Source organism: Squalius cephalus, assembly GCF_949319135.1.
Source record: "Squalius cephalus genome assembly, chromosome: 3".
In the NCBI taxonomy this organism is placed as follows: Eukaryota; Metazoa; Chordata; class Actinopteri; order Cypriniformes; family Leuciscidae; genus Squalius; species Squalius cephalus.
The window spans coordinates 17,385,765-17,409,524 of record NC_137124.1 but is presented as its reverse complement, the minus strand read 5'-3'; the positions used below and the strand labels follow the sequence as shown (position 1 = coordinate 17,409,524).

The following is a 23,760-nucleotide window of genomic DNA, read 5'->3' as shown; positions in this document are numbered from 1 at the left end:
TTACAGATATTATTTATGCTCTAACAGCAACATTACACACTAACTAAAGTTTGAAACATGGGATCACGAAGAACGGGACCTTTAAAGGCCTGTTTGAGGGTCAAGACTTGGTTTTAGGGATAAGGTTATAATTAGGTTATGGGTAGGTTTAGGGTAAGGGTTCGGGTTAGGCACTAAGTTGTGATGGGTAAGGTTAGGGTAAGCGGCTAGAGATTGCATTGTGTCAATGAATGTCCTCATAAAGATAGATGTACAAGAATGTGTGTGTGTGTGTGTGTGTGTGTGTGTGTGTGTGTGTGTGTGTGTGTGTGTGTGTGTGTGTGTGTGTGTGTGTGTGTGTGTGTGTGTGTGTGTGTGTGTGTGTGTGTGTGTGTGTGTTGACCTGTTACACAGCATTCCCATTCAGAACATTTCCTCTGCAAACTGTCGTCACCCTCAACCAACTTAAGGGAAACCTATGCTTATGTGTGCTATGATGTCATATCCTGTTGGCTGAATGAAATGTAGAGATAGCTCAATGGCAGCTGGGAAACAGAATGGATCGGAAATAGAGCAGAGGATCTAAACTTAGAAGCAACACCAAACACACGTTAGCACCTCGCACCAACAATAGCAGCGCACTTTTTCTGTCTATGATGTAACCGATCTAAACTTACTGTACAAGGTAGTTCAAAAGGTACAACAAATACATGCCAGATAAGGGGTGGCTGATATGACAAGAATATTATGAGTTATTTTATTCCATGATAATGGCATATATCACAATGTATTTTTTCTGCTAGAATAAAGGTTGTTACGTTACCAACAGGGCAAATAAACAGTAAAACAGAACAAAGATACACATGGAATAAATAGTGCTATAAGTTTTTTAGGCAGAGTGGGACAAAAAAATCTGTACTCAGATAAAAAATAAATACTACAGTAATTGAATAATTTAATCAAATGTAAAATAAAACAGAGTCTCGTATTTGTGAACTTGGCAGCAGGAATCTCTAAAGTGAGATTGAGAAATTTAAAGCTTCCAGGCTTCCGTACGTCAACGGTTCGATTCTCTTAAGTCTGTATTCGATGCATCCTCGATATCAAGAACACATCCAGGTACTTTCATGAGTCCTCTGTACTTGTGTAACATTACTTGAGTATTGGAATTGAACTTCCACAGTTGATGATGACGTAGTAAAAGAACCCAATGACGCAATAGAACGCTTAAGAACGCATATTGAGAAAGAGCCAGAATCTGCTTAACACCACACACAAAAAAAAGCACAAAGTTTTGTTTTGTTCAAAGCGATCCACACACTTACGAATCCTTTCATTATAACCATAATAACATATAATAGTTTAGGGTTAGACCTACAACTATCCCGGTCTCAAGTCCTATGACAGATTTAACAACACTAGGCTATAGTTTGATCTCAGTGGTGATCTCTGGGTCAAAAAATGCAGGTAGTTAAAAAACAAGAAAGTCCGTACACCTGCTATAAATAGGAACAAATTCTGAATTGGTTTTTAAATTATCAGAATGCCATCAATAATTAAATTATAGGAATATAGGATTAATAGATAATTATTAAAGTATAATTTATTGTATAAATGACCTAAAACATGGACTTACTGCAGCACAATAACTGCAATTCATGAGGCAGTGAAAGCAAACACTGTCCGGGACAAAGTTTGGTCATTAGGTCATGCTTTATTGACCCTGGACCAGATCTTCGTCTGACTGCAAGGGCTGAACTCCATCTGGAGTTTCTAAGGTAACATTAGAAGCTCTAAAAGAGGAAATAGTCTCAGCACAGTACACTGGCTAAACACTGAAACCTGATCACTGTCTAACAGAGGGAAGAGTTTGCAGTCACTGCAGTTCATGACTCTTAAATCACTGCCTCATGTCAATGTACTCAAAAAAACCTTTCATTTGATTAACCTTTTATGGTTTATTTAAAGGAAACTATTTGAATTGGAAATTTTCTTAAAGTTAACCAACAAAACACCTAATTATACAATTCTAGCAAGAGCATTCGAACAACCCATTTTTCAAATGGGAGCGAACATTAGCTGTAAGAAACTCAAAATCCCTTCTAATTCACCAGAATAAGCACAAAGCAAGTTCATGGTTCTGTTCAGCAAAGACAAACTCTCTTGGAGTACGATGGTACCGTAGTCAGTGATGGTGGTAACAGATGGTAATTCATGATGGTACTGAATGGTAAGAGCTCAAAAATAAGGATGGCCAGCCGGCCCATAGCCAGCGTGAGAGTGTTTCAAGACATTTGATGGAACTGACACTTGGTGCATTACTACTAAAAATAAAAAAACACATTAATTTATCTTGTCCATCCATTTTTAAGCAGACTTTTGGTTGTCTGTGATATATTGTACATTGCTGCTGCAAATTCTGCTATTTTGTCACCAACATAATGTTATAGCTGGCTAACAGAGATGAGGTTAATCAAATTGGCAAAACTTCCTTGTGACAGTAAAAGCATCAGTAAGAATGTGAATTATTAATATTCGGCATCGTATGCCATAATTTTTCCAGAAAATTTGTTTATGACTTTATGAAGTTTGCTTGCAGCAAGTTTTGTTTTTGCACAATATAAAAAAAAAGAAAACAATTATGAAAAAAAGTATCAAGGTTTCCACAAAATATTAAGCAGCACAACTGTTTCAACATTGATAATAATAAGAAATGTTTCTTGTGCACCAAATCAGCATATTAGAATGATTTTTGAAGGATCATGTGACACTGAAGACTGAAGTAATTATGCTGAAAATTCAGCTTTGCATCACAGGAATGAGTTACATTTGAAAATATATTAACGCATAAAAAAAATATTTTAAGTTGTAATAATATTTCACAATATTACGGTTTTAATGTATTTTTGTTTAAATATAAACAAATATAGCAATATTTAGCAATATATTGCTAAAGACCCTTGGTTCAAGCAACAGCACAGATAAGAGAGAACACAGACGCATAGAAACATGCTAAACCAGACGTTTGTACCAGTAACGGCATGGTACAGAAAAACCTGAGGTCTTGTGGGAGGTGAATAAAGAGAAAGGTAGCAGCAGTCTAAAAACTAGAAATTCCTCTGTGGGAATAAAGGCAGCAAGAGTGAGGGCAGAGACGGGCCACAGTGCAACAGCTGGACACTAAGAGACAAATAAACCCCTCATACTGAGACAGACTGATAAATGATCTGTGTAGCAGCAGTGCAAGCCAGAAGTAAAGCACTGAGCAACACAGAATGTTGCCCAACGTCTAATTCAAACATTACAGATTTCGCAAGTACTTCTTGCACACAGCAGAGCTCAAAATGTCAATCTTAATTCTCTAAAAAATATCTGATTAGAGAGCATCTTTGTTCAAACATTACCAATGCAAAAGCACATTAATGTCAGAATAGAGACTGAAATTAAACGTGCACCAAGAAACTTGCCAAATCTAAATGTATGGCATGTGTGTAAAATGTTGTATACTCAAATGAAACTCACCTCTTCTGTGTCATATCAATGACACAGGAATGGATGTTTATCGGGGTGGTTGCCCTCATGGGGGTAGTAGTAGCCTAGTTTGGTTGTGGGTCACAAAAATGCCAGTGAATAGAACATTTCTAAAATAGCACTGCTAAAATTTATAAGACCACAGATGGATTGAGCGAAACTAACTTGGTGCACATGTAATTAATTTGCCTGTACAGGCCATTACATTTTTTAAAGTTAAATCAACTAATTAAAAACAACAACAAAAGGCAGTTTGATTGTCTTTGATACAGAGGAAGCCATTAAGAGCTTATCACAGAACTAATCTAGTAAACCACCAAGTCCACTGTGGAGAGAAAAGGAAAGAATCATTTCAAACACTTCCCTGGGCCTGTAAGTAATCGTGTGTGTGTGTGTGTGTGTGTGTGTGTGTGTGTGTGTGTGTGTGTGTGTGTGTGTGTGTGTGTGTGTGTGTGTGTGTGTGTGTGTGTGTGTGTGTGTGTGTGTGTGTGTGTGTGTGTGTGTGTGTGTGTGTGTGTGTGTGTGTGGTGACTCAGCTGGGTGTGGACCTGGCTGCACCTTTGTGGTGAGTTGGTCTCTGCTTCTCTGCTGAGGTTGATGGCTGCAAAAACATCACACATAGGAAATAAATGCTGAAAACTCTACTCTGCATTGCTGTACCTGATTGTTGCTGCTGTTATTAAAACTGAGCAGAATAAAGCAAAACTGCAAATTCTAATACTACAAGTCAAAGAAATGTCTCATGTGGCTACAGATCAGTTATAAAAAAAAAACATGTTGTAATACAAACAGAATTGAAAGAAAACCTGAAGTTATAATAGAAACTACAGAAAGTATATTGCCATTAAAAGGCATAGTTCACCCAAAAATGAAAATTCTGTCATAATTTACTCACACTCAATTTGTTCCAAACCTGTATGAATTCCATTACTCTGTTGAACACAAAAGAAGATATTCTGAAGAATGTTGGCCCCACTGACTTCCATAGTAGCTATAAAAATAAATACTATGGAAGTCAATGGGGTCCATCAACTGTTTGGTAACCCATATTGTTCAAAATATTTGTTTGTGTTCAGCAGAAGAAAGAAATTCATACAGGTTTGGAACAACTTGAAGGTGAGTTACAGAACTTTAATTTTCGGGTTAACTATCCCTTTAAGGGTTTTCATAACTTAAGGTTTTTTTGCAACCACCTGCAGACATCTCTCTCAGTCCTGGCGCCCTGAAGGTGGAGGTCCGCAAGTAATTTCCTTCATCATTAAGTGTATTGTTTGCAGGTTAACTGTGTGATTGCAGCTCTGTTATAAAGGTCATCTGTTTGCCGATCTAAAGATTCCCCACTGTTCAGAAAGTACATGGAACAAAACGGAGAAGGTGGTGGTTTGTGGAATGATTGCCCACCTCCAACTGCGCCCACTGTGCAGGCTTTTGTGCTTCCAGGTTAAATGTCTGACTATGGCAACAACCTCTATTATATTACTTTTGTTCTAAATCCCAAACCGCCTGTATTAAACTTTCATGCTCACCATTGTGTTATGCACATTAATGATATCTCAACTCATGTGGCTTTTTAATGAGAGGTAAGCTTTTACTGTTGTAAACAATATATGACCGACTATTTTTTTATTTTCTTGGTGGATAATAGACCAACAAAGTCAGACCCAGGTCACGTCTAGAGACCAGACCAGTCTGCTTGACTATAGGGACCACAGAACGTGTTTTTGCGGTTAAAAAGGTTTGATGCAGGTCAAAGGAATGTAAAAATGCAAGCTCTCTTGAGACATGTTTTTTAAAAGTTGAACTTCTTTTAACTTGAGCACCACATTTTTAGAACGGCGTGTCATGTGCAAGTTCCTGTTAAATATGCGAGAAGCGAGCGCAATGGTCAAACAGGTCCGTCTAATGCATGTTTGCACAGAAAAACAATGGAGAAGCAGCACAGTATTCCACAGCATTCTGGACTACACTCAAATTAGTCACTAAAGCAACCTAGCAATTCATAGAAAATGTGAAAGCCTAGATCATTACATTTTCATATGTAATCGAACACTTTGAATCGATTAACTGGAAATTATTTTTGCAAAATTTGAATTGCTTTTAATGCAAATGGAAATCCTATGAAACATTGATACAGTTCTTTGCCTCTGTTCTTTAAATAATCAATCATTGAGTAATGATCCTCAATAACTGGCTCAAGCACTCTCAAGTGTTTGCTCGAAATTCCTCAGGTGGATGCAGAGAGAGCCCAAAATATTTACAACATTCCTCTTGCCATAATTGGAACAAAGAACCGTGTTTCCAAAGCTGCAGTCCTCTCTTCCTTTTTGAAGCAGTAATCACTCTACAGGGGTCAAGACAACAACTGCCCACACAAGAGACCAGGAGATCAAGGACATTGAAGACAGAAAGATTTCTTCACAAAACGTATAAACCGAAAAAGAAGAGAGATTGGATGAGACAGACAGATAGAGAGAAAGAGTGATAGCTGAGAAGGTAATTGCAAGAACAAGCAGTCAAGTGTCTAGCATTCAAGTCACTGTGGCCCAGCATGTGACAAGAAACCTAACTACTCGTTCTTGGTACTCCAAGATGTACACATACACACACTTAGTAATTAATGTCTAATAATCAAGACATTAAATAAAATTTTAGTTCTTTAGACTTTCTTACATTTGAGCTCTAAGGGCCACACCCTGTAGTTTAATGCTGTTGTCATCACTCCTTTTCTGAATGATTAATGATTTACAGTTGGGATGAGTACTGATTTATGTTACTGAATTATTAACATTCAGTAACAATACACAAACTTGTCCTAAAAGGGACTTTTTGGAGATTTTTAGTTTTGTGATTGGTTACAGCATTATTTTCAGCTGTGCATCCCAGTCTGATTCATTTTGGTTGTCCAATTCACCAGGTGTGTGAACTCACATCCTTGTTGTAGTCTATAGACTACTTAGCCAAGGATGTAACCATGTCTTGAAGATTGGGGGGACCAAAGGTTTTCGTTCTTTGTTTTGGGGGGGTATTGGTCTTTTAATTTAAAGATATTAAATAATTAAAGGATTAAAAGAATGATTAAAAGGAATAAAGGAATTTAAAAGAATAAAGAAAACGAAAATAGAACGGTAAAATAAGTTCTGATCTAATTGTAGCCTAGTTGTGAAGAAATTAATTGAAACTATTTTTATTTAAACATATTTATTTAAAAATATGCACACATTTGCTCTAACTTGTATGTCTATTCTGTCAAATTATAGCATTTTCTGCGAAATTCCATAAAAAAACAAGTTAAGTTGTTTGCATCACTGTATATTACTGAGGGTTGGAATTCACACGTCTCCAGTGAACAATATGCCCCGCCTTCTTTGACCTGATTGGCCAATGGCCAAAATTTTGACATTGACGAGCGCTGTTAGACCTCTGAGGCAGGCCAGCTTAAAAATATAACTTTTTAAACTCTCATCCTAAACAGTGGTGAGTAATGGAGAGCAGCAGAGCAGCAATATATCAAATATTGGGGGGGACAATTTGGTTATTTGGGGGTGACTCCCCTCAATGCCTTTGGTGGTTACGGCCCTGCATTTAGCACCAATTGTTACAGAAAACATAAAGTACTTTAGTTACTAAACTAGGAATTACCTATTTGCTGATTGCAGTTTATGTATTTCAGATCAATTTTCCATGAAGACATATAAAAAAAAAAAAAAGTTAAAGGCTCTGTAACCACAACAAATTCAGCTGTATAACTACATAGCAGTTTACTTAGGCAGACCACTGAAATGGTTAAGCAGGTCTCTTCCTAAAAGCTTATGCACTTCTCCGCCATCTGATACTGTGGTGTAGCAACAGATCTTCTGTATTGAGACGTGTACAAGTTAAACAGATCATTGGGTAAAGTCTAGGACGAGGACTTGCTTCTATTCATCGCTTGATGAATAGAATGAACTGGAATAGGATGGAGGCAGATCTGAATGTGAGCTTGCAGTCGATTGTAACGAAGGGCCGTGATTTAGTGGACTGAATGATTGGAGTGCTCAAGTTATCAAATTTCCATAAAAAAAGTACAAGCTTATGTGATAGATTTTTTAAATTAATTATAACTAACATTTTCAAATCAAAATCATTTATATGCTTTTGAAACCTAAATGTTTCCAAACACTTTGGTCAAAGTCAGTCCATGTGTGTCAATCTGAATCATCTCCGAATATAACAAAAGGGGAAATTAAACTAGACAGATATCTAAATTTAAAAACTCATGATTTTGAGTAATCAAGAAATCCAGAGTTTGTTTCTGCCTAGTAACAGGAGGGTTTGCTGGATTATACATATGAAGAACCAATCATATTGTAGGAAAATTATGTAATGTATCATGTCACCTTTGCCATGCTCCTATTCTATAAAAACGGTTGTATTCTTTTTGCTGGTGGGATTCTCTCTGAAATTGGTCTGAGATCCTCCGGCCGTGATTAAAACATAAGGCATTGTCTGGAGTCTGTCTGGCTACTGCTGCGCACCAGGTTAGTGGAACACTAGAGACCTTATTCCCAAGTGCTAGTGTTCATGGGAGTCAAGACGTTGACCGATGTCGATTAGGAGACGCGCAAGAGGATAAATATTATTGAAGAGGTCCTGAGAGGACCCAGGTTAAACTTAAGTCAGGTGCGTAGGGAAAAATCTGCCACACTTACAAAAAAACAATCCTATGAATGGATAAATCGTTCACAACAAGATCGATTAAATGCATTTAGAAAATTGATTTCCATTTCATGCTCACATTAAAACTTCTAGATAGCTTGGGAAGGATGCGCAGACCAAGGAAAGGCAGAATTATGCTACAGGGCTTAACCATTGGAATGTCATCACAAGTCCTGGCGTGTATATGATTATGAAATAGCCAATCACTTCTTCTATGGAGCGATAAAAATGACTTGCAGAGCACACTACATTACATACTTCAGTGGCATGTATCATAAAGCGATTTAAATTACTAGCCATAGCCAGTCCATTTAGAGACTGACTGAAATAATCGAGTAATTATAGTTTGAGTTGGGCGGGAGTGGAAGCAGTACAGTCTGGGGAAACTGACTCACTAAGACAGATCAGCCCAGGCTGTCTCAGCGTTCACTCTCTCTCATACAACACACAATTTGAGACCTAGGGCCCTAGAAGTCTTGTTAGAAGCATCTTCATATAAAGCCAAACATAGTTCTCTCACACTCTTAAGAGTCAGCTCTTCTCATTTAAATACTTGCACATTGGAAAGAAAACATGTTCTATGAGACATCTCATGGATACAATATAACACAGACAGCCCATGGTACAAATTCTGATGCCAACAGACGCTGTATCTACCAACAAAACACACACTGTTCATGTGAAAGCAAGTCACATTCGCTGACAGCTGTGCCACAAAAAGCAGAAAATTCAGTCTTTAGAAAGAGGTACTAATTTAGACATATGAGGATGTTAAACCTGCTTACGTCAACAGAATAAAGGTAAAGCACTATCAACTGCATCTGAGCTTAAATGGGAAGCATTTAAAAATGGCAACAAAAAGAGCTCAAACAGACATCTAAATTGAGGAGAGAAGAAAAAAAGACAGAGGAGATAGTGTTTCGGAGCCAGGAAGTCAATCTCAGCCAACCATTAAAAAAAAAATGTTGCCATTGATTAGCTTGTTTACATTTTATTGAGCCTTGTCTCATAATGTGTTGTACCATCCATTAAAAGCACATCAGAAAGTGAGAAGCCTTCCACTGTCCTTAACTTAGCACTTTAAGGAAACATCTAGAAGAACACGCGGTCCATTAGATCTGCACAGTCAATTAGCTGGCAATAGTCAGGGACCCATGCTTTTACTACACAACTTGACCTTACAATACGATACATGGGAAGTCGCTGAATTACTTGAATTAATCCTTCTAATGTGCTGTACAACAGTGCAGGAGAGATATGAGTTGTATATGTTGGATTAACATGGATTAAAAAAAGACCTGGGCCCAGTTGTTTAAAAGTAATCTGATCAGATTTCGGCTATTGGATTCATTCAATCTTGAAAATGGGTTGATAAAAAAATTAAATAAAGATTCTGAAATCGGATTAGATCACATAATCTAATTTATGTTTTGGTCTGGATCAAACCCTTCAGTAGCCTACGTGTTGTTTAAAACTTTTTAGTAGGATTGGGATAACTTTGGTCCAAAAATATCAGGATTATCCTAATCACAACAGAAGGGGTGGATTCAGGGTGGATTTCAGGAATAAAGTGTAATTAATATTTAAAATTGGTCAAATAATACAATGAATCATGTAGTATAAATATTTATTTATATTTTGCACTTAATTTTTGTTTAACCATTACAGTGATAAAGTAGTACACATTAGGTTCCCTATTAAGTTTTTCAATACAGAACAGAAAAACTGTCCCCATTTTTTATTTTGTCCCCATAAAATAATTCCCCAAACACCTGCCAATATCAAGAAAAGAAAAAAAAACTTCAGCAGTTTTTAACACTGTATGTTAATTACAATTACACAAGATGAGATGAACCAGTCAAAATACGGCATATTTTATTGCATGTATATTTGTGTTGAAACAATTATCTTTCAATGCTTTTGCGTTCTCTCACAAATGTTTTTAGTCTCAAAAAGAATTTCCCTTGCCATCTCATATTTTTCCATCACAGTGTCCCTTTAGGGTAGGGGTCTGACTGTTTAAAGGAATTTTAAAATGAAAGGGGATGTTTGCATTGTTTTATAGTGCCATTCTCTTCAAATAAAAACACTTAAACGAACCAACCCCACATTAACTTTTCTAACTGTTGTTCTTACATAGCTAGTAGCCTACATTGTGATTTGTGAAGATCCCATTTAGAGAACTGGTAACCCAGATTTGGTAATCTGAAAAAGTGCGTATCTGGTTCTGGGTGATCCAATCCAATTTTGCTTTAAAAAAACAACACAAAAGTAAGATGGATTACCTGATCCTGGAAAGCAAAACCTTGGATATCCAAATCCAGATCATTCTGATCCAGATTAAACTTTTTGAACAGAGGCTAATTTGAAGGGATACGGGATTTACTAAGTTCTTGTGGGTCAATCTAAAAGATCCAGGTCCAGGTCACAAATTTATAAAAGAATTCAAATTCTGCACAAAAAAAAATTAAATTATACAATGCGATACAGTATTTTTATAGTATTTATTTTATTTTTTTTACTTTCTTAGGCCTATATATATATATATCATTTTATGTAGACTGGATTGGAATTAGATCTTTTCATGCTTAATTGCCATGAAAAAAGTCACAATCCCTAAAATTTTCTTAATTTTTGTCTTAATTATTTTTTTAACTCTTTAAATTCTTCCCTGCTAGAAAACTTCCAAGCGATATGAAATATCCAGCAAAGACAATGTTTGGTTTTGCAATTGGATTGATCATAGGGTCAGCATCACTGTGTACAATTCATCCACGCATGTTTCAACTTTTTTTTTATTAGCTTGTAATCTTTAATCGAAAGTACATAAACCAGGTGAAACAACAGACTTCTCTCTGGTGGCGAATTTAGTTCGCTTAAACGCATTCAATTTCATACAATTCATACGCATTCAGATACACTTCCATCCAATTAATAGCCAATGGATAGAACCTTACATTTTCTTTTTCGATAACCCATTTAACACTAGCCTGGCTCCGCCCTCCTAAGTACTTCCGCTCAATTTTCATTTTCCTTCAGTACGTCGCCTGGGTTCGCGGTATATTCTTGGGTTTTCTCCGGCCAATTTTTTGCCGGTCCAATCAGCGAACATTAGCTCTACTGTCTTGTTCTGTACTTGACATATATAATAAAGAACACAGCTCCTTATGTTTTTAGGTGCACTATCTTATTCGGCTGGTGTAAAAGAACCACATACAATGACCAATGTTATAACTAAACATGAAAATATGACCAAGGCCATGAATTCAGGCTGTGCTCGTAATGTCACCTCATTCTGTAAATGAAAGTCCCACCAGAGGGTGTGAGAATATGTCATTATCAATGTGCCCCACACACCACCCTGCTAGCACCAAAATTAGCACCACACAGTTCCACTATCTAAACAACATGTAAAACACAAACTGGTCGCCAAGTAACAGGAAATGGATTCAATTAGTGAACTGGTGCTTGACTTGTATCAACATAGTTGACATGCAGGTTAACTATGAGGAAAGTAAGTGGAAAAGGCACCCTTAGATTTACTGTCCACATTATGCTCTCTACATTCTGTGTACTTGCTCAAGAGTCAAGACATTGTAAATCTTTTGACCTTTAAGTAGCCTAACTGTCATTGAAAAAAAATCACAGCAGATCTTCACCATACACAGTATTAAATCATAGCATAGATGCTGCTGTCATATTGGTAGGCAAGGCTAAAAAGATAACTGAATGAGATTAAATATATGCAAATAAAGATAAACTAAAGCTGAACCAACTAATCTAACATAGGCTAGCTACTTCAGGATTGTTGATTTCATTTACCTCTCATAACACGCACTTTTCTAAAATGTCAACCACTTCTGACAGAGAAATGCTGACCTTTAACTGAAATCTGTGGTTTGCAAATTTAGCTCAAGCTGGTTAAAAAGTTGAAACTCCACAAGAAATAACTATGTTCATTTGGTTCATTCTTCATATGCAACTTTTAACTAATTTCTCCCATAACTATGTCCATTAAAAACAAATGTGCAAACAAGCTCTGACGCAGAAATGCAATGTAAGAAAAGGTAAAATGATCCCATTTAAATGGGAAACAAAATGCCAATGTTTTGAGGAGAAGTTAAAAGCCTGGGTCATTTCCTTAAATACAATGGACAGCAACAACAGAACACAGTGTAAACGTTTCGTTTGGTTTGTTTTGTTTTCAAATAAAGAGCATTATTCATTATTCTCCAATATCCGCCTGCTCTCTCCGGGACTCCTGCAGGGAGCCCTGTGAGAGGAATACTAACTAAAACTTTCTCTAAACCGCTACTGAGCACCTACTTTCCCAGCCTGACAACTTGAATGGAAGATTTCCTGGCAAGTCTCTAAAGTGAAAAGTTGAAGGAACAAGGAGAACAGGCTCTCCGGGCACCTTTGAACCCAAATGTCACATTAGCCCGGGAGCCTCCTGTACGGTTAATGGAGACTTACCGGAGCGTTGGTCCAATGCAGTTAGTGTCTGTGCTCTCAATCTCACGCAGGATTCGCTCGTGCTCTGCCGCTGTCTCCGCGCTCGCCATCTTCCATATCCTCGCGACGCGCTCGAGAAAAAACACACACAGCGCCCAGAGTCAGAGGGGGGAAAATACCGGAGCTTTTACTTCCGGTATTACTGTTCAACTGTTAATTAATTTCAAAACAAGTTTTTTATTAAACAAACAACAACAAAAAACATCGTGTCTGTAATACTTTAATGAGGACATATGGAGGAGACATTTAATTTAAAAAGTGTTTTTTTTTATATATATATATATATAAAATAATTAACTTTTTTAACTTGTCACAGTTAAAGAAAAATAAAGCCAGAAATGTATATATTATATTAATATATATATAATTAATAAGTGAATATATTATACTATATTAGAATGTAGATGCTGCTAATTATTACAACTCTGTAGCACTGTAAAAGTTTAGCATCAACTAAAACTGTATTGCAAGACAGCGACATCTAATGCTTCTTCGTGTACAAAACAAACCAGCATTCACTTATAAGTGCCAGCATATGCATTGTGTTAATGGGTGTTTAAACATGACATGGTAATAATTCCGGCATTAAAATATAAAGATTAAATTATATACTTATTGCAATTGCATCATCATCACAGCCTCTATCGTAAAATCACATATTTTTATCATTAGGCTTTCATATAAATCAAATATTTTCGGTTATCATCAGTCTTTGTGGCTGTCATTAATTTATGAATAATTATCGATGTCCATAGCAACACTCTATAATTGACCACTCATCCGCGAAACAAACTAAACAAATAAAATAAAAAACAAATAAAAAAAACTCATCAGTATTTCATATTAATGTATTATTTTATTTGGTAAATAGCCATGTACTGAGTGAGGTAATGCAAAAACAGGGTAATCAGGAGTCAGGACCCCGGGCTGTATTCGCCATTTTTATTATTAGACTAATGATTCTTCAAATCATGTAAGGGTACATGGTTTTAAAACATGATTCCGATTTATTTCTCTATAGCTAAAACTTTTTCATTAAAACAACAGCAATACCTGTGCTTATATTTATGTTGTTGGTTTTATGATTGCGATTTATTTCTCTACAGCTAAATCTTTTCTTTAAAACAACAGCAATGCCTGTGCTTATTTTTTTGTATTTATTTATTTATTTGTATGTTCTTTCTTGATTTGTTATTTACTTAATTGTTGTTTACATTGTTTCGTCTTCGGTCTGCTGCACTATGTTGAGTCGGAAGTGAAATCCTGTTGCGCTTCTTTTCCGCACAGCACGGGTGGGTGAGTGTCGGCAGAGAAGGAGAAGGAGTCCAAACAGAGCCAGTCCAAACACCAGAGACCAAGATCACCCGGAAGATTGTACCTCAGACGCCAGAAATCGGTAAGAAACTCGATATTTGAAATATCAATAATTAAATAATGCAAGAAGCGATGTTGAAACTACTACGAAGCATGACGGAAACTTTAAAAAGTTAACGTTAGTCGTTGGACGGTATAACCTAATGGGTTTGTGTGGCACTGAGTCTCAAAGTTGTAAACAGAAGTTTCCTGTTTTTATATTTGAACGAGTGAAATTAAAATCTCACCTAAAAAAAAAAATAGTCATTAAGGTTGCCATCATGGTAAGAAACTCGACAAACACGACAACTAGTTGGCTGTTTGCGAAGCGTTTTAAAGCTTGGTCTTGGGAATACTGGGGTTTAATGTTATGTTTATTGTAGTTCAGGTCGGTGTACGATAAAGCAGGATAGTTCTCTGAAGTCAGCTCTGAGAAATGTGTCTGTGTCAGTTTACAGTATAAACGATCGCGGCGGGAAAGCCTGTCTGAGTTTAGACCATAACACTGTTTGGTGTGGTGTTGGTGTCTCAAGAGTGAGATGCTGCGCAACAGTGTTGCTTGTATTATTAATCATGAGGAATTGCACTGTTTGACTCATCTTCAGCAGTAGCTTAAGAGGTTATGGCTGATCCCTTATCTGCTCTTATTTGATCTGTTTGAAGATAAGCTAATTCATAATGTGGAATACATATGCAGTTATGTCAAATAAAGCTGATGACTCCATTTACTAAAACAGCAAACTTGGACATGTGCATAAATGAAAATCAACTTCTTTTTTTTTCTTTAGCTTAGTGTTCAATCATGGCACAAATGTTCATTATCTCTGACAACGAGTCAGAGACAACAGAAGACCTTGAGGACTCTGGCCAGACAGAACATGACAGTGGATCGTCAGAGAGAAAGCAGCACCTCACTGTGTCTGATAGGCTTAAAGGTGAGTCAGTCTCAAGGGCCTGTGGGATAGTTATAAGAACACACGTCATTTCTGCTGTATCCTGGAAACACGTCACTGCACATTTACAAGACAAGTGAATCTCAAACATGAATCTGTGTGAATCTCAAAACTATTTTTTTCTCTGAATGATCTCTGTGTTGGCATTGGTTTTAGCTTTAAAGATGATTTATTTTACATGAAGAAATGCTTTAAATGAATTCCAATGTGAGGTCTGATCTGATCAGACAAGGGTCATTCAATATCAGACGTCATTGTAGGAGAGCAGCTGGGAAGACAGAGAAATCTCTCGATGAATGAGGATCTGCTGGAGACCGGGGCACCAGATGAAGGCGATTTCAGGCCTAGATCTCGCTCTGCTCCTCCTGCTTTGTGGGCAGCTAAGAAATATGGCCAACAGCTAAGGAGAATGAGTGATGAGTTTGACATCCTCCTTGATAAAGGGGTAAGAAAACAATTATTTGGCATATAGGAGCAGAGGAGGGTTTGGACAATCAGAGAAGTATACCCTAGTTCTATTAAAGGGTTAGTTCACCCAAAAATGAAAATTCTATCAGTAATTACTCACCCTCATGTTGTTCTAACCCAGTAAAACTTTCATTCATCTTCAGAACACAAATTAAGATATTTTTGATGAAATCTGAGAGCTGGCTCACTCCTTCATAGGCTGCTAGGTAATTGCATCTGCTGGCCCAGAAAAGTTAGTAAAGACATTGTTAAAATAGTCCAAGTGACTACAGTGGCTCAACCATACGTTTATCAAGCGATGAGAATACTTTTTGTGCGTAAAAAGAAATAGCGACTTAATTCAACTATTAATTTTCTTCTGTGTGGGCCTCTGACGTGAGTTCACGAGACGCATGCGTGAGAACTGAAGATGACGCTCACGATGGGAAAGCGTGAAAGGTAAGCCATTCATTTTACGGCATTGGTAAGGCACTTTTACGTTTTCTCGTTGGTTTCTCACGATTCGGACATCCAGGAAATGCACACTTTAGAACAATTTTACACTACATCGAGACCCATCTGCGTCATCTTCTCAGTTCGCGCGCATGCGTCGTGGCGCACACGGAAGAAAAGGAATAGTTGAATAAAGTCGTTATTTTTGTTTGTTTTTTGCGCACAAAAAGTATTCTCATCGCTTGATAAACTTATGGTTGAGCCACTGTAGTCACTTGGACTATTTTTTTAACAATGTCTTTACTAACTTTTCTGGGCCAGCAGATGCAATTACCTAGCAGCCTATGAGGGAGTGAGACAGCTCTCAGATTTCATCAAAAATATCTTAATTTGTGTTCTGAAGATGAACGAAAGTCTTACGGGGTTGGAACAACATGAGGGTGAGTAATTACTGACAGAATCTTCATTTTTGGTTGAACTAACCCTTTAAGAATAGCGAACATGCAAGGTAGACTAAAAGTATGTTTAACCTACTTATTTTACCATAAAATAGATCAAAATGTTTTTCTTATCTCTTAAATCTCTTACAGATGAAGAGGGTGAAGAGCGCAGGAACAGCACGCCAGATGCGGCAATCACCCAGCTGGTTGGCCTTCCTTTGGAGTCACAAAGAGTCTGATGCTGAGTCGCGCCCTGCTGAGTGATTGACAGTGAATGAATGATGGAAGAAGAGAGAAAAAAAGAACTACTGTACATAACAATTGGTGGCAGAAGAAAAGGATGCACTGCTTTGAAGAGAAGGAACAATACTATTGACTGGTTTTAAACCTTTTGCATGAACTGCACTGGGACCCTTGACTGTTGAAAAGCATGAACTGTGTCTGACTGGCATGTGCTATGCCACAAAGAAAACAAAAATGGAGAATATCCTTTGACTTTTCTTAAGCTCTGGGAATATTTTGCAGTAAATTTCGTGAATGTGAGCTGGATATCAGCTTGTTCAAAACAGACTTTCTGTCGCTCTGCCATATCGGCTTTTAGGTTCAGATGAAACACTTCATGAAGTACAAAAGCACATCAAAAGAAGTCAAAGATATTTTATACTACATAAATTGTTAAAGAATATATTAACCATTTTTTCTGTACAAAATCTTTTTATCTGTAAAGGGACTTTGGACACTTAGAAGAGCCCTTCTGTTTTATTACCATCTCTTGAGTCATAAAAATCTCTTGGAATCATCTGCAACCAACAATACCAATAAGTACAAGAGCCCAAAAAACAAGACTGGGTCTGAATACTCATGAGAGCAAGAACAGAGGACACCATCATAACTGGTATTACTTGAAAAATAAAAAAATTCAATGCCTTGTAACTTTTTTAAATTAGTTTAAAAAAAAACATTTTATTGTGTTATTTTTGTTGTTTGTAACAAGTATAGCCTAACAAAAACTCTAATAAACCACTTTAAGCAAAGGTTCCTCTTACTTAGTTAGCAGCACTAGTGTAAAACATAAGTACTGTTCTTCATGGTAGTTGTATTGGTGCTACATATATCAAAATGTCTTTGTTTCCAAATCTGGTTTAATAATACTGTTTGCATCAAAACATCTCTTTTGCAATACCATTTAATATTTGTATTAAAAAAAATGCAGTAGCAAACCAAGCATGAAATAAAGAGACGTAGGTTATACTGTGGGATGTAAATAGTACATCTTGGAATTTCACTGAGTCGTTGAAAATCCATTGAAGGATTTGTCATTGTGTTGTCTTTGTTAAGACACTTGTGTTGGATCCCAGCAGAACTTCTCCCCACAATCAAGAGCAGAGAGCCTTTCCATATCCTTCTCGCTAATCTCAAAGTCAAACAGACGCCCATTCTCCTCCACACGGTCTGGCTGACATGATTTTGGCAGTACTGGAATGTTCTGTTGTACAGCCCACCTCAGCAACACTTGAGCTGGTGTCCTCCCATACTCTTTAGCTAAATCCAGAACCACGTGGTCTGATAACAGAAGCCCTGTTCCAAGAGATGAGTATGCTTGAAAACACACCCCTCTTTCCTTACAAAGTGTCCTAAGGTCCTTTTGGACCAGCTTTGGGTGGAACTCTACCTGGAGAACTGCTGGGGGCACTTTACAGCTCTTCAGCAGCTCCTGCATGTGTGCTACTGTGTAATTCGACACCCCAATGGCCCGAAATTTTCCTTCTGAGTAGAACTCCTCCAAAACTCTCCAGCTTTCATCACGGTTTTTGGGGTTTTGTTTATCCCCCACTTGCAGCCCCTGCGTACCTGGCCAATGAATAAGATATAGGTCAATGTAGCCCAATCCCAACTGATCCAGGCTTCTCAGGCAACCATCCCTTGCTTTGGTGCCCTGGTCTTTGGGACCCAGTTTACTAGTAATGAATACATCTTCTCGTGAGAGGCCATGCTTGTGCAGAAGGCAACGGAGGGCATGACCTACATGTGCCTCATTACGGTACACTGCAGCAGTGTCAAAGGCACGGTAACCAGCTGTCAAAGCAGCGTCCACAGCATTGTAAGTGTCCTCTTGACCCTGCAAACGGAAAGTGCCCAGTCCCAATAGAGGCATCTGGGTCCCAGTGTTGAGAAGCACAGGTGGCTGAGGGTCAGTCATTATGAAAGGGGGAAGCCTTGCTTTGGAGACTATGAAAACAATAGTGCATAAAGATGACGTAATGAAACACCCATTAGATTAAATCCAGAGAATAAAAATAATAGATTTTGTAATTACATGTAAGTTACTGTTAAGATAAAATGATAATAATACAGAGAAAAAAACTCACCCTGCAGGTTTTTTGAAAATGAAAAGACAAACAGTCGCCAGTGACTTCAACACGGTCAAGGTCCAACGATCAGTTCCATGTAAATAACAATGCTAATTTATCTACGTACTAACTGTAAAATATGTAGGAGATAAAACTTTCTGCTAGAGTCTTATCTTCGTCAGGTGCTGTTTTACAACTTGCTCAACCTAACTTGATCATGTGACAATAGAGGGGCGGAACATGGTGCTGTGGAGCTCTCGTCACCATAGAGATAGCAGCTGATTCGCACCTCACTGGATGACGCTTTTGACCAATCAGAGTTTGTTGTCGTGACCTGGGGGCGGGGCGCTGACAGCTCAACGCGCGCCCGCGCTATTCAGTTTAGTCGCTTTCAACGTTGTATAAGTATTTGGCGCCGAATACTTGAGGCGTTACGGTAACTTATACTTTTGCCTCTGGGTGTTTATTAACCATGCCATTTCCATTTAGAAAATTAAAAAAAAGCTGAAGCTTTTTAAAAAAAGCATTTAAATTGGCTTTATAAATTAAAGAAACACTTTGTTTGATAATTTGCCCTAGCTAGCTAGAGTTTTTTTGAGTAGGCCTACTCTGGATTTCTGTACACTATAAATGTATGAACATAAACATAAATATTGCTTTTATAAAATAGGTTACACCATAGTTTTTTGTATGTATTTTGTTTCTTCTTCTTTTTTCCAGTGGAGATTCTGTTCATCCTCATTAGATGAAGTAACGTTAACGATGTCAATCCAGGCCTTTTCCTTCCCTGTACCTGAGACCAGATTTTTTCAGGCTGGACAACAAGTCTTCAAATTCAAGATAAGACCAGGAGAAATGAGCAGGTAAGAACATGCAAGCTTATTTTATTTGTTTTATATAAAATATGCAGTATTATTTTGAATATACCTTTACACTTGCTATTCAACAGAAAAATATAATTTTCTCTAGACCTATCTTACTTGGATATTCCCTTTCATAGCTTTGATAAGGAGGACATGCTGGAGGGGATGCTAGTCACTGAGGAGCTGGAGGTTTTTTAAGATCAGGATTATAATTTTGGATTCAAATAGGATTCATAAATTTTGGGAATTGGGAAGATTTCATTCCTGATGTGTTTTGCTTCACAGAACGCCGTGCGTGCAGTACTTGCAAACCTGGATGGTCTTCACCCCTTCGCAACCCAGCATTTCAACATTTTTCCCTGTATGCTTTTCTGAATATTACTTTAAAAGATAGATAGATAGATCACTCAAAAATGCAACATCTGTCATCATTTACTCACCCTTATTTCATTCCAAACATGTATGGCTCATTCTACTAAACAAGAAGATATTTTGAAGAGTGTGAGTACCCAAACAGTTTTGGCTACCTTTGACTTAGGGTTAGGGTTGACTTAGGACTTGTTTTATCAACAAAAAAACGTTGACACGTTTTTTTATAGACCTTTTTTTATGCGTGTACCACAAAGGAAGTCATACAAGTTATACAAGAGTAAATGATAACAGAATTTTCATTTTTGGAGGGCCTTGACATTGAACTTATTTTAAAATATTTGTCATTTTAATAAAAAACTGAACTGCTGTTGCATTCAGAGTCAGTTAAACTAAAAGTGATGTGTAATTCATACAAATAATGGACCATTACTTCCCTTGACAACATACAACACTTACAGACAAAAGTAAATGGGAACAAGTGTCTAAAATGAGGTTCATGAAGGAGAGTGTAAAACTGTCTCCGTACCCCTTCCTTATCACACTATATGTGGAGGATCGTGAACCAGCCTTTCAATGCGCAGGTGGGAGGTCTCTCAGTCTCAGCACGCTACCTGAACACTTTACTATAACATATGCTCTGAATAAACTTTGTCTGCTCTTGTTTACCAGTGACGAATACCAATTCCTGGAGCACACCGGTGAGTGTCTCTTATTAAATATGCATTTCTTTATGTAGTTATATTGAGCTGTTGAGCTTATTTTGTGGTTCATTTCTTAATTGAGAATGTAAATGCCCTCAGGAGTCTATATTGAAAAGTCCACAGTGTGCTAGTGAGCCAATGAGGACAGTCCAAACCACTGCAATGGGCCATCCAGAAGAGGGCACTATGAGCCAACACAAGCAGCGTAAACTAACCACAGAAAACTCTCAGTGCTTTCAGTAAGTGTGTAGCTTTTTGTATGCTGTATGTGGTGAAAAATCATTGTCAAGTCTTGTCCTTAACCTATGCAAATCTGTCTTTCTCTCATAGTGTATTTAATTATGTTTTATTACAACACATGCAGGCTCATATCTGTACTTCCTCAAAGTCCTTGCTAGTGTCACAATAGGACATAAATGGAAATAAAATAATAATGAATGATAAAACGGCAGAACAGGATCAGCCTAAACTTTAGCTCATGACTCGCATACAGTAAATAGATGCCAATCATTTATAGCATACCATTATAGGATGGTGTTTATAAGTAGACTACCTTTTCTTGCTGTCAGACAGACACAAACCCAGGAGACATTTGTGGGAATTTCCACTTTGTTTTCAGTGATGATTGATAAGCTGATAAGATTGTTGACCCGAGTGATGAGGTGTTGAGTCAGATGCAGTAGTTATGAAACAACAGAGGAGCTTGAGCATGGGGCGCCATCTCAATGAAGCTGTCACTCAATCAGCAGGCAGAACATAATAATTTAGCTGTTAAAATAACATCCCACCTCATCCAATTCCTCCGTGTAGAAAGAGATGCACAAATCAATAAGAACAGAATTTGACATGTACTTTTAATTCCGTCATGTCCTCATTTTGTTTGTGGTGGGCGATGGGGAAATTATGGTGTTGGTTCATTCTGGCGAGGACTGCATTAATTCAGTGGAGTTTACACAACTCACCTACTGCAGTGTTGAAAATAGATGGCTTTTCAGGGAATGTGTGTGTGTGTGTGTGTGTGTGTGTGTGTGTGTGTGTGTGTGTGTGTGTGTGTGTGTGTGTGTGTGTGTGTGTGTGTGTGCACAAGCCCTCCGGCTGATGTGCTTATAGACTTGCCTAAAACAGGTCTTTTGTTTTTATGTTAAATGTGCTGGAAAAGGGAACAGGATTTAGATATGTCCAAAAAAAGACATCCAATAGATCTTTCTCTCTTTCAGGGAGTCCCCTTGCTCGGCCAATGGTGCAGAAGCGATGGTTTGTGGCAGTGAGGTTAGTGTATGAATGTGTGTGTTGGTTTTTCTGTCCATCACTCACTCACACACACACTGTCTCAATTGTTAATCATCTTTAATTGCCCCTGCAGGGTGCACAATCTGACACATTAGCCCATTCAGGTGGCATAACTACTCCATGATGTTAATTATAGAAGCTGATAAAAATAAAATACCTGTTTCAGGTACTTTTCATTTGTGAAACCATCCATTGTTGGTATTTTCTTCATCTTTCTCTCGTTTCTTTCCTGTTGTAGATTCGTGCTGATTCAGATGTGAATTGTCTACCAGCACCAGATGTGTATGATGGTAAATTGCGCATTCAACATATCAGTGTCTTTCCTAATCTTCATTTTCAATGATCATTTAAAAGCCTACGCATTTAGTTAATGACCAAACTAAGCAATGTGAGCAGAACTGTGCCATTAGATTCCCATCTTTTCTCTTTTATTTGTCATCAAAGCACTATTCTTTTTGAGGATCATCCAGCAAATAATCAGTTAAAATTAGTTGTCGACCGATGGGGGCCTCTAATGGCCGATGCTAATATCAGTATCCAGAACGGCGGGTGGCCAATGGCCAGGGGCGTCGCTAAGGGGGGAAATGAGGACTGTGTGTACGGGGGCCAAGAGTGCCCCCACGAGGGGGGCCAATGCAGTAAACTACAGGGGGCACAGAAAATATAGCAATGCCACTCAACATTTCCTCCAAATTCACAAACAAATGACAACAGAAATTGTTTACTAGAATCTGTAACTTGGCCAATATTGGTCTATAATGAGTTAAAAATAATAAGTGTTAATGAACTAAAGTATGATTTTAAATCTTATAGACTTTCTAACACCTTGTTTAGATGCCCCTCAAAGTCCTGACCCAAATTCAGCCGCTGGACAGAACACTGGCATCATTTCTAGAATGGCAAGGTGAGAAATCTGTTCAATTCATTTCACAATTCACTTTTCACATTACATATTGTTTCAAAGCAGCTTTACAGAAAATCCATGTATCTACATGTCAATTTAGAGTAATCTGTTATCAGAGGTGACTGTGTCCAAGTTATGTATTTCAGAAATGTACATAGACAAATCACGCATTTAACTAACAATGTATTCATTTAAGGCAGAAACAATGAGCTCATTGAAGTAATGAATACATGTTGTTAACAAATGATTAGGATATATAGAAAATGTATATAAAAAAATATATCTTATGAAATATGACATTAATGTCCGGTTTCACAGACAAGGCAAGTTAATCCCAGACTAAAATACATGTTTGAGCTGTTTTAACTGAAATCAACTTGCACTGGCATATCTTAAAACATGTCAGTGCCATTGTTTTGTCTCAAGATGCACTCCAGTAATGTTTTTTTCTAAGGCACGTTAATAAAAGCTACTTAACTAAGACCTTTAACCTGGCTTAATCTAAACTCTGTCTATGAAACCAGGCCTAAATTACATATTTAAATCTGCAGAGTGTCAATTTTGCACTACACCAAATGGATTTGCAACAATTATGACTGTTTTGAATCTGTATGAAGTTATGAGATTGTTTTCTTAAAGTTTTTCCTGCTCTTTTCACAGCTCACTGTTTCCCTTCTCACTGTTTTTCCGCAAGAGTCCTGCAAATTAAAAAGTTCAAACCATCATTCCTTGACACTTACAGAGCTCCAACCTGGGGTTTTTTTGTGTGTTTTTTTCATAGCCAAGTCTGTTTTAAGTTTTTTTTTTTTTCAAGGTTTGATTAGCCCCTGGTCTGTTATTTAACCTAATTTGTGCTGTTTTGTGCATTCTGTTTGTGAATTTCTTCTAAACGTATCAATAATGGTTCTAAATG

At 37.5% G+C, this 23,760-nt stretch overlaps 4 protein-coding genes across 16 annotated transcripts in view; 2 read left to right on the top strand and 2 right to left on the bottom strand.

Moving 5' to 3' along the window:
* The window catches only part of exoc6b (exocyst complex component 6B), a 95,809-nt gene extending 82,954 nt beyond the window's left edge, over positions 1-12,855 (bottom strand). For all 8 annotated transcript variants that reach the window (XM_079867098.1, XM_079867099.1, XM_079867101.1 and 5 more), the window contains exon 1: positions 12,682-12,855. In XM_079867098.1, coding sequence (XP_079723224.1) covers positions 12,682-12,770 — 89 coding nt within the window. In that variant the 5' untranslated portion in view covers positions 12,771-12,855. The remainder of the gene's footprint in view (positions 1-12,681) is intronic.
* Positions 12,856-13,991: 1,136 nt separating this feature from the next.
* badb (BCL2 associated agonist of cell death b) lies at positions 13,992-17,703 on the top strand. Of its 4 annotated transcripts, none has more exons than XM_079867173.1 (4): positions 13,992-14,116; positions 14,867-15,008; positions 15,275-15,471; positions 16,517-17,703. In XM_079867173.1, the coding sequence occupies exons 2-4, from the start codon at positions 14,876-14,878 to the stop codon at positions 16,628-16,630; spliced, it is 444 nt and encodes a 147-aa protein (XP_079723299.1). In that variant the 5' UTR covers positions 13,992-14,116; positions 14,867-14,875; the 3' UTR covers positions 16,631-17,703. The 4 variants fall into 4 exon arrangements, with proteins under 4 accessions (XP_079723299.1, XP_079723298.1, XP_079723301.1 ...); XM_079867172.1 differs by having other exon boundaries at positions 13,993-14,116; positions 14,862-15,008; XM_079867175.1 differs by having other exon boundaries at positions 13,996-14,116; positions 15,287-15,471.
* LOC307156004 (glyoxal reductase) lies at positions 16,574-18,941 on the bottom strand. The gene is made up of 2 exons (XM_079867159.1): positions 18,736-18,941; positions 16,574-18,595 (listed from the first exon to the last, which is right to left on the bottom strand). Exon 2 carries the CDS (start codon positions 18,564-18,566, stop codon positions 17,700-17,702), a length of 867 nt encoding a protein of 288 aa, XP_079723285.1. The 5' UTR covers positions 18,567-18,595; positions 18,736-18,941; the 3' UTR covers positions 16,574-17,699.
* Positions 18,942-19,069: 128 nt separating this feature from the next.
* majin (membrane anchored junction protein) lies at positions 19,070-23,760 on the top strand. Of its 3 annotated transcripts, none has more exons than XM_079867167.1 (11): positions 19,070-19,153; positions 19,438-19,580; positions 19,718-19,769; positions 19,866-19,941; positions 20,411-20,533; positions 20,622-20,650; positions 20,753-20,892; positions 21,871-21,922; positions 22,182-22,233; positions 22,778-22,847; positions 23,508-23,760. In XM_079867167.1, exons 2-11 carry the CDS (start codon positions 19,480-19,482, stop codon positions 23,554-23,556), a joined length of 744 nt encoding a protein of 247 aa, XP_079723293.1. In that variant the 5' UTR covers positions 19,070-19,153; positions 19,438-19,479; the 3' UTR covers positions 23,557-23,760. The 3 variants fall into 3 exon arrangements, with proteins under 3 accessions (XP_079723293.1, XP_079723291.1, XP_079723292.1); XM_079867165.1 differs by having other exon boundaries at positions 22,757-22,847; XM_079867166.1 differs by lacking the exon at positions 19,070-19,153 and adding an exon at positions 19,214-19,349 and having other exon boundaries at positions 22,757-22,847.

Coding starts and splice junctions, on each gene's coding strand:
- LOC307156004 (XM_079867159.1), bottom strand. CDS start 18,566: ATGACTGACCCTCAGCCACCTGTGCTTCTCAACACTGGGACCCAGATG.
- badb (XM_079867173.1), top strand. CDS start 14,876: ATGGCACAAATGTTCATTATCTCTGACAACGAGTCAGAGACAACAGAA. Junction 15,009..15,274: donor TGTGTCTGATAGGCTTAAAG/GTGAGTCAGTCT, acceptor ATTCAATATCAG/ACGTCATTGTAGGAGAGCAG. Junction 15,472..16,516: donor ACATCCTCCTTGATAAAGGG/GTAAGAAAACAA, acceptor AATCTCTTACAG/ATGAAGAGGGTGAAGAGCGC.
- majin (XM_079867165.1), top strand. CDS start 19,480: ATGTCAATCCAGGCCTTTTCCTTCCCTGTACCTGAGACCAGATTTTTT. Junction 21,923..22,181: donor CGATGGTTTGTGGCAGTGAG/GTTAGTGTATGA, acceptor TTCCTGTTGTAG/ATTCGTGCTGATTCAGATGT. Junction 22,848..23,507: donor ATCATTTCTAGAATGGCAAG/GTGAGAAATCTG, acceptor CTCTTTTCACAG/CTCACTGTTTCCCTTCTCAC.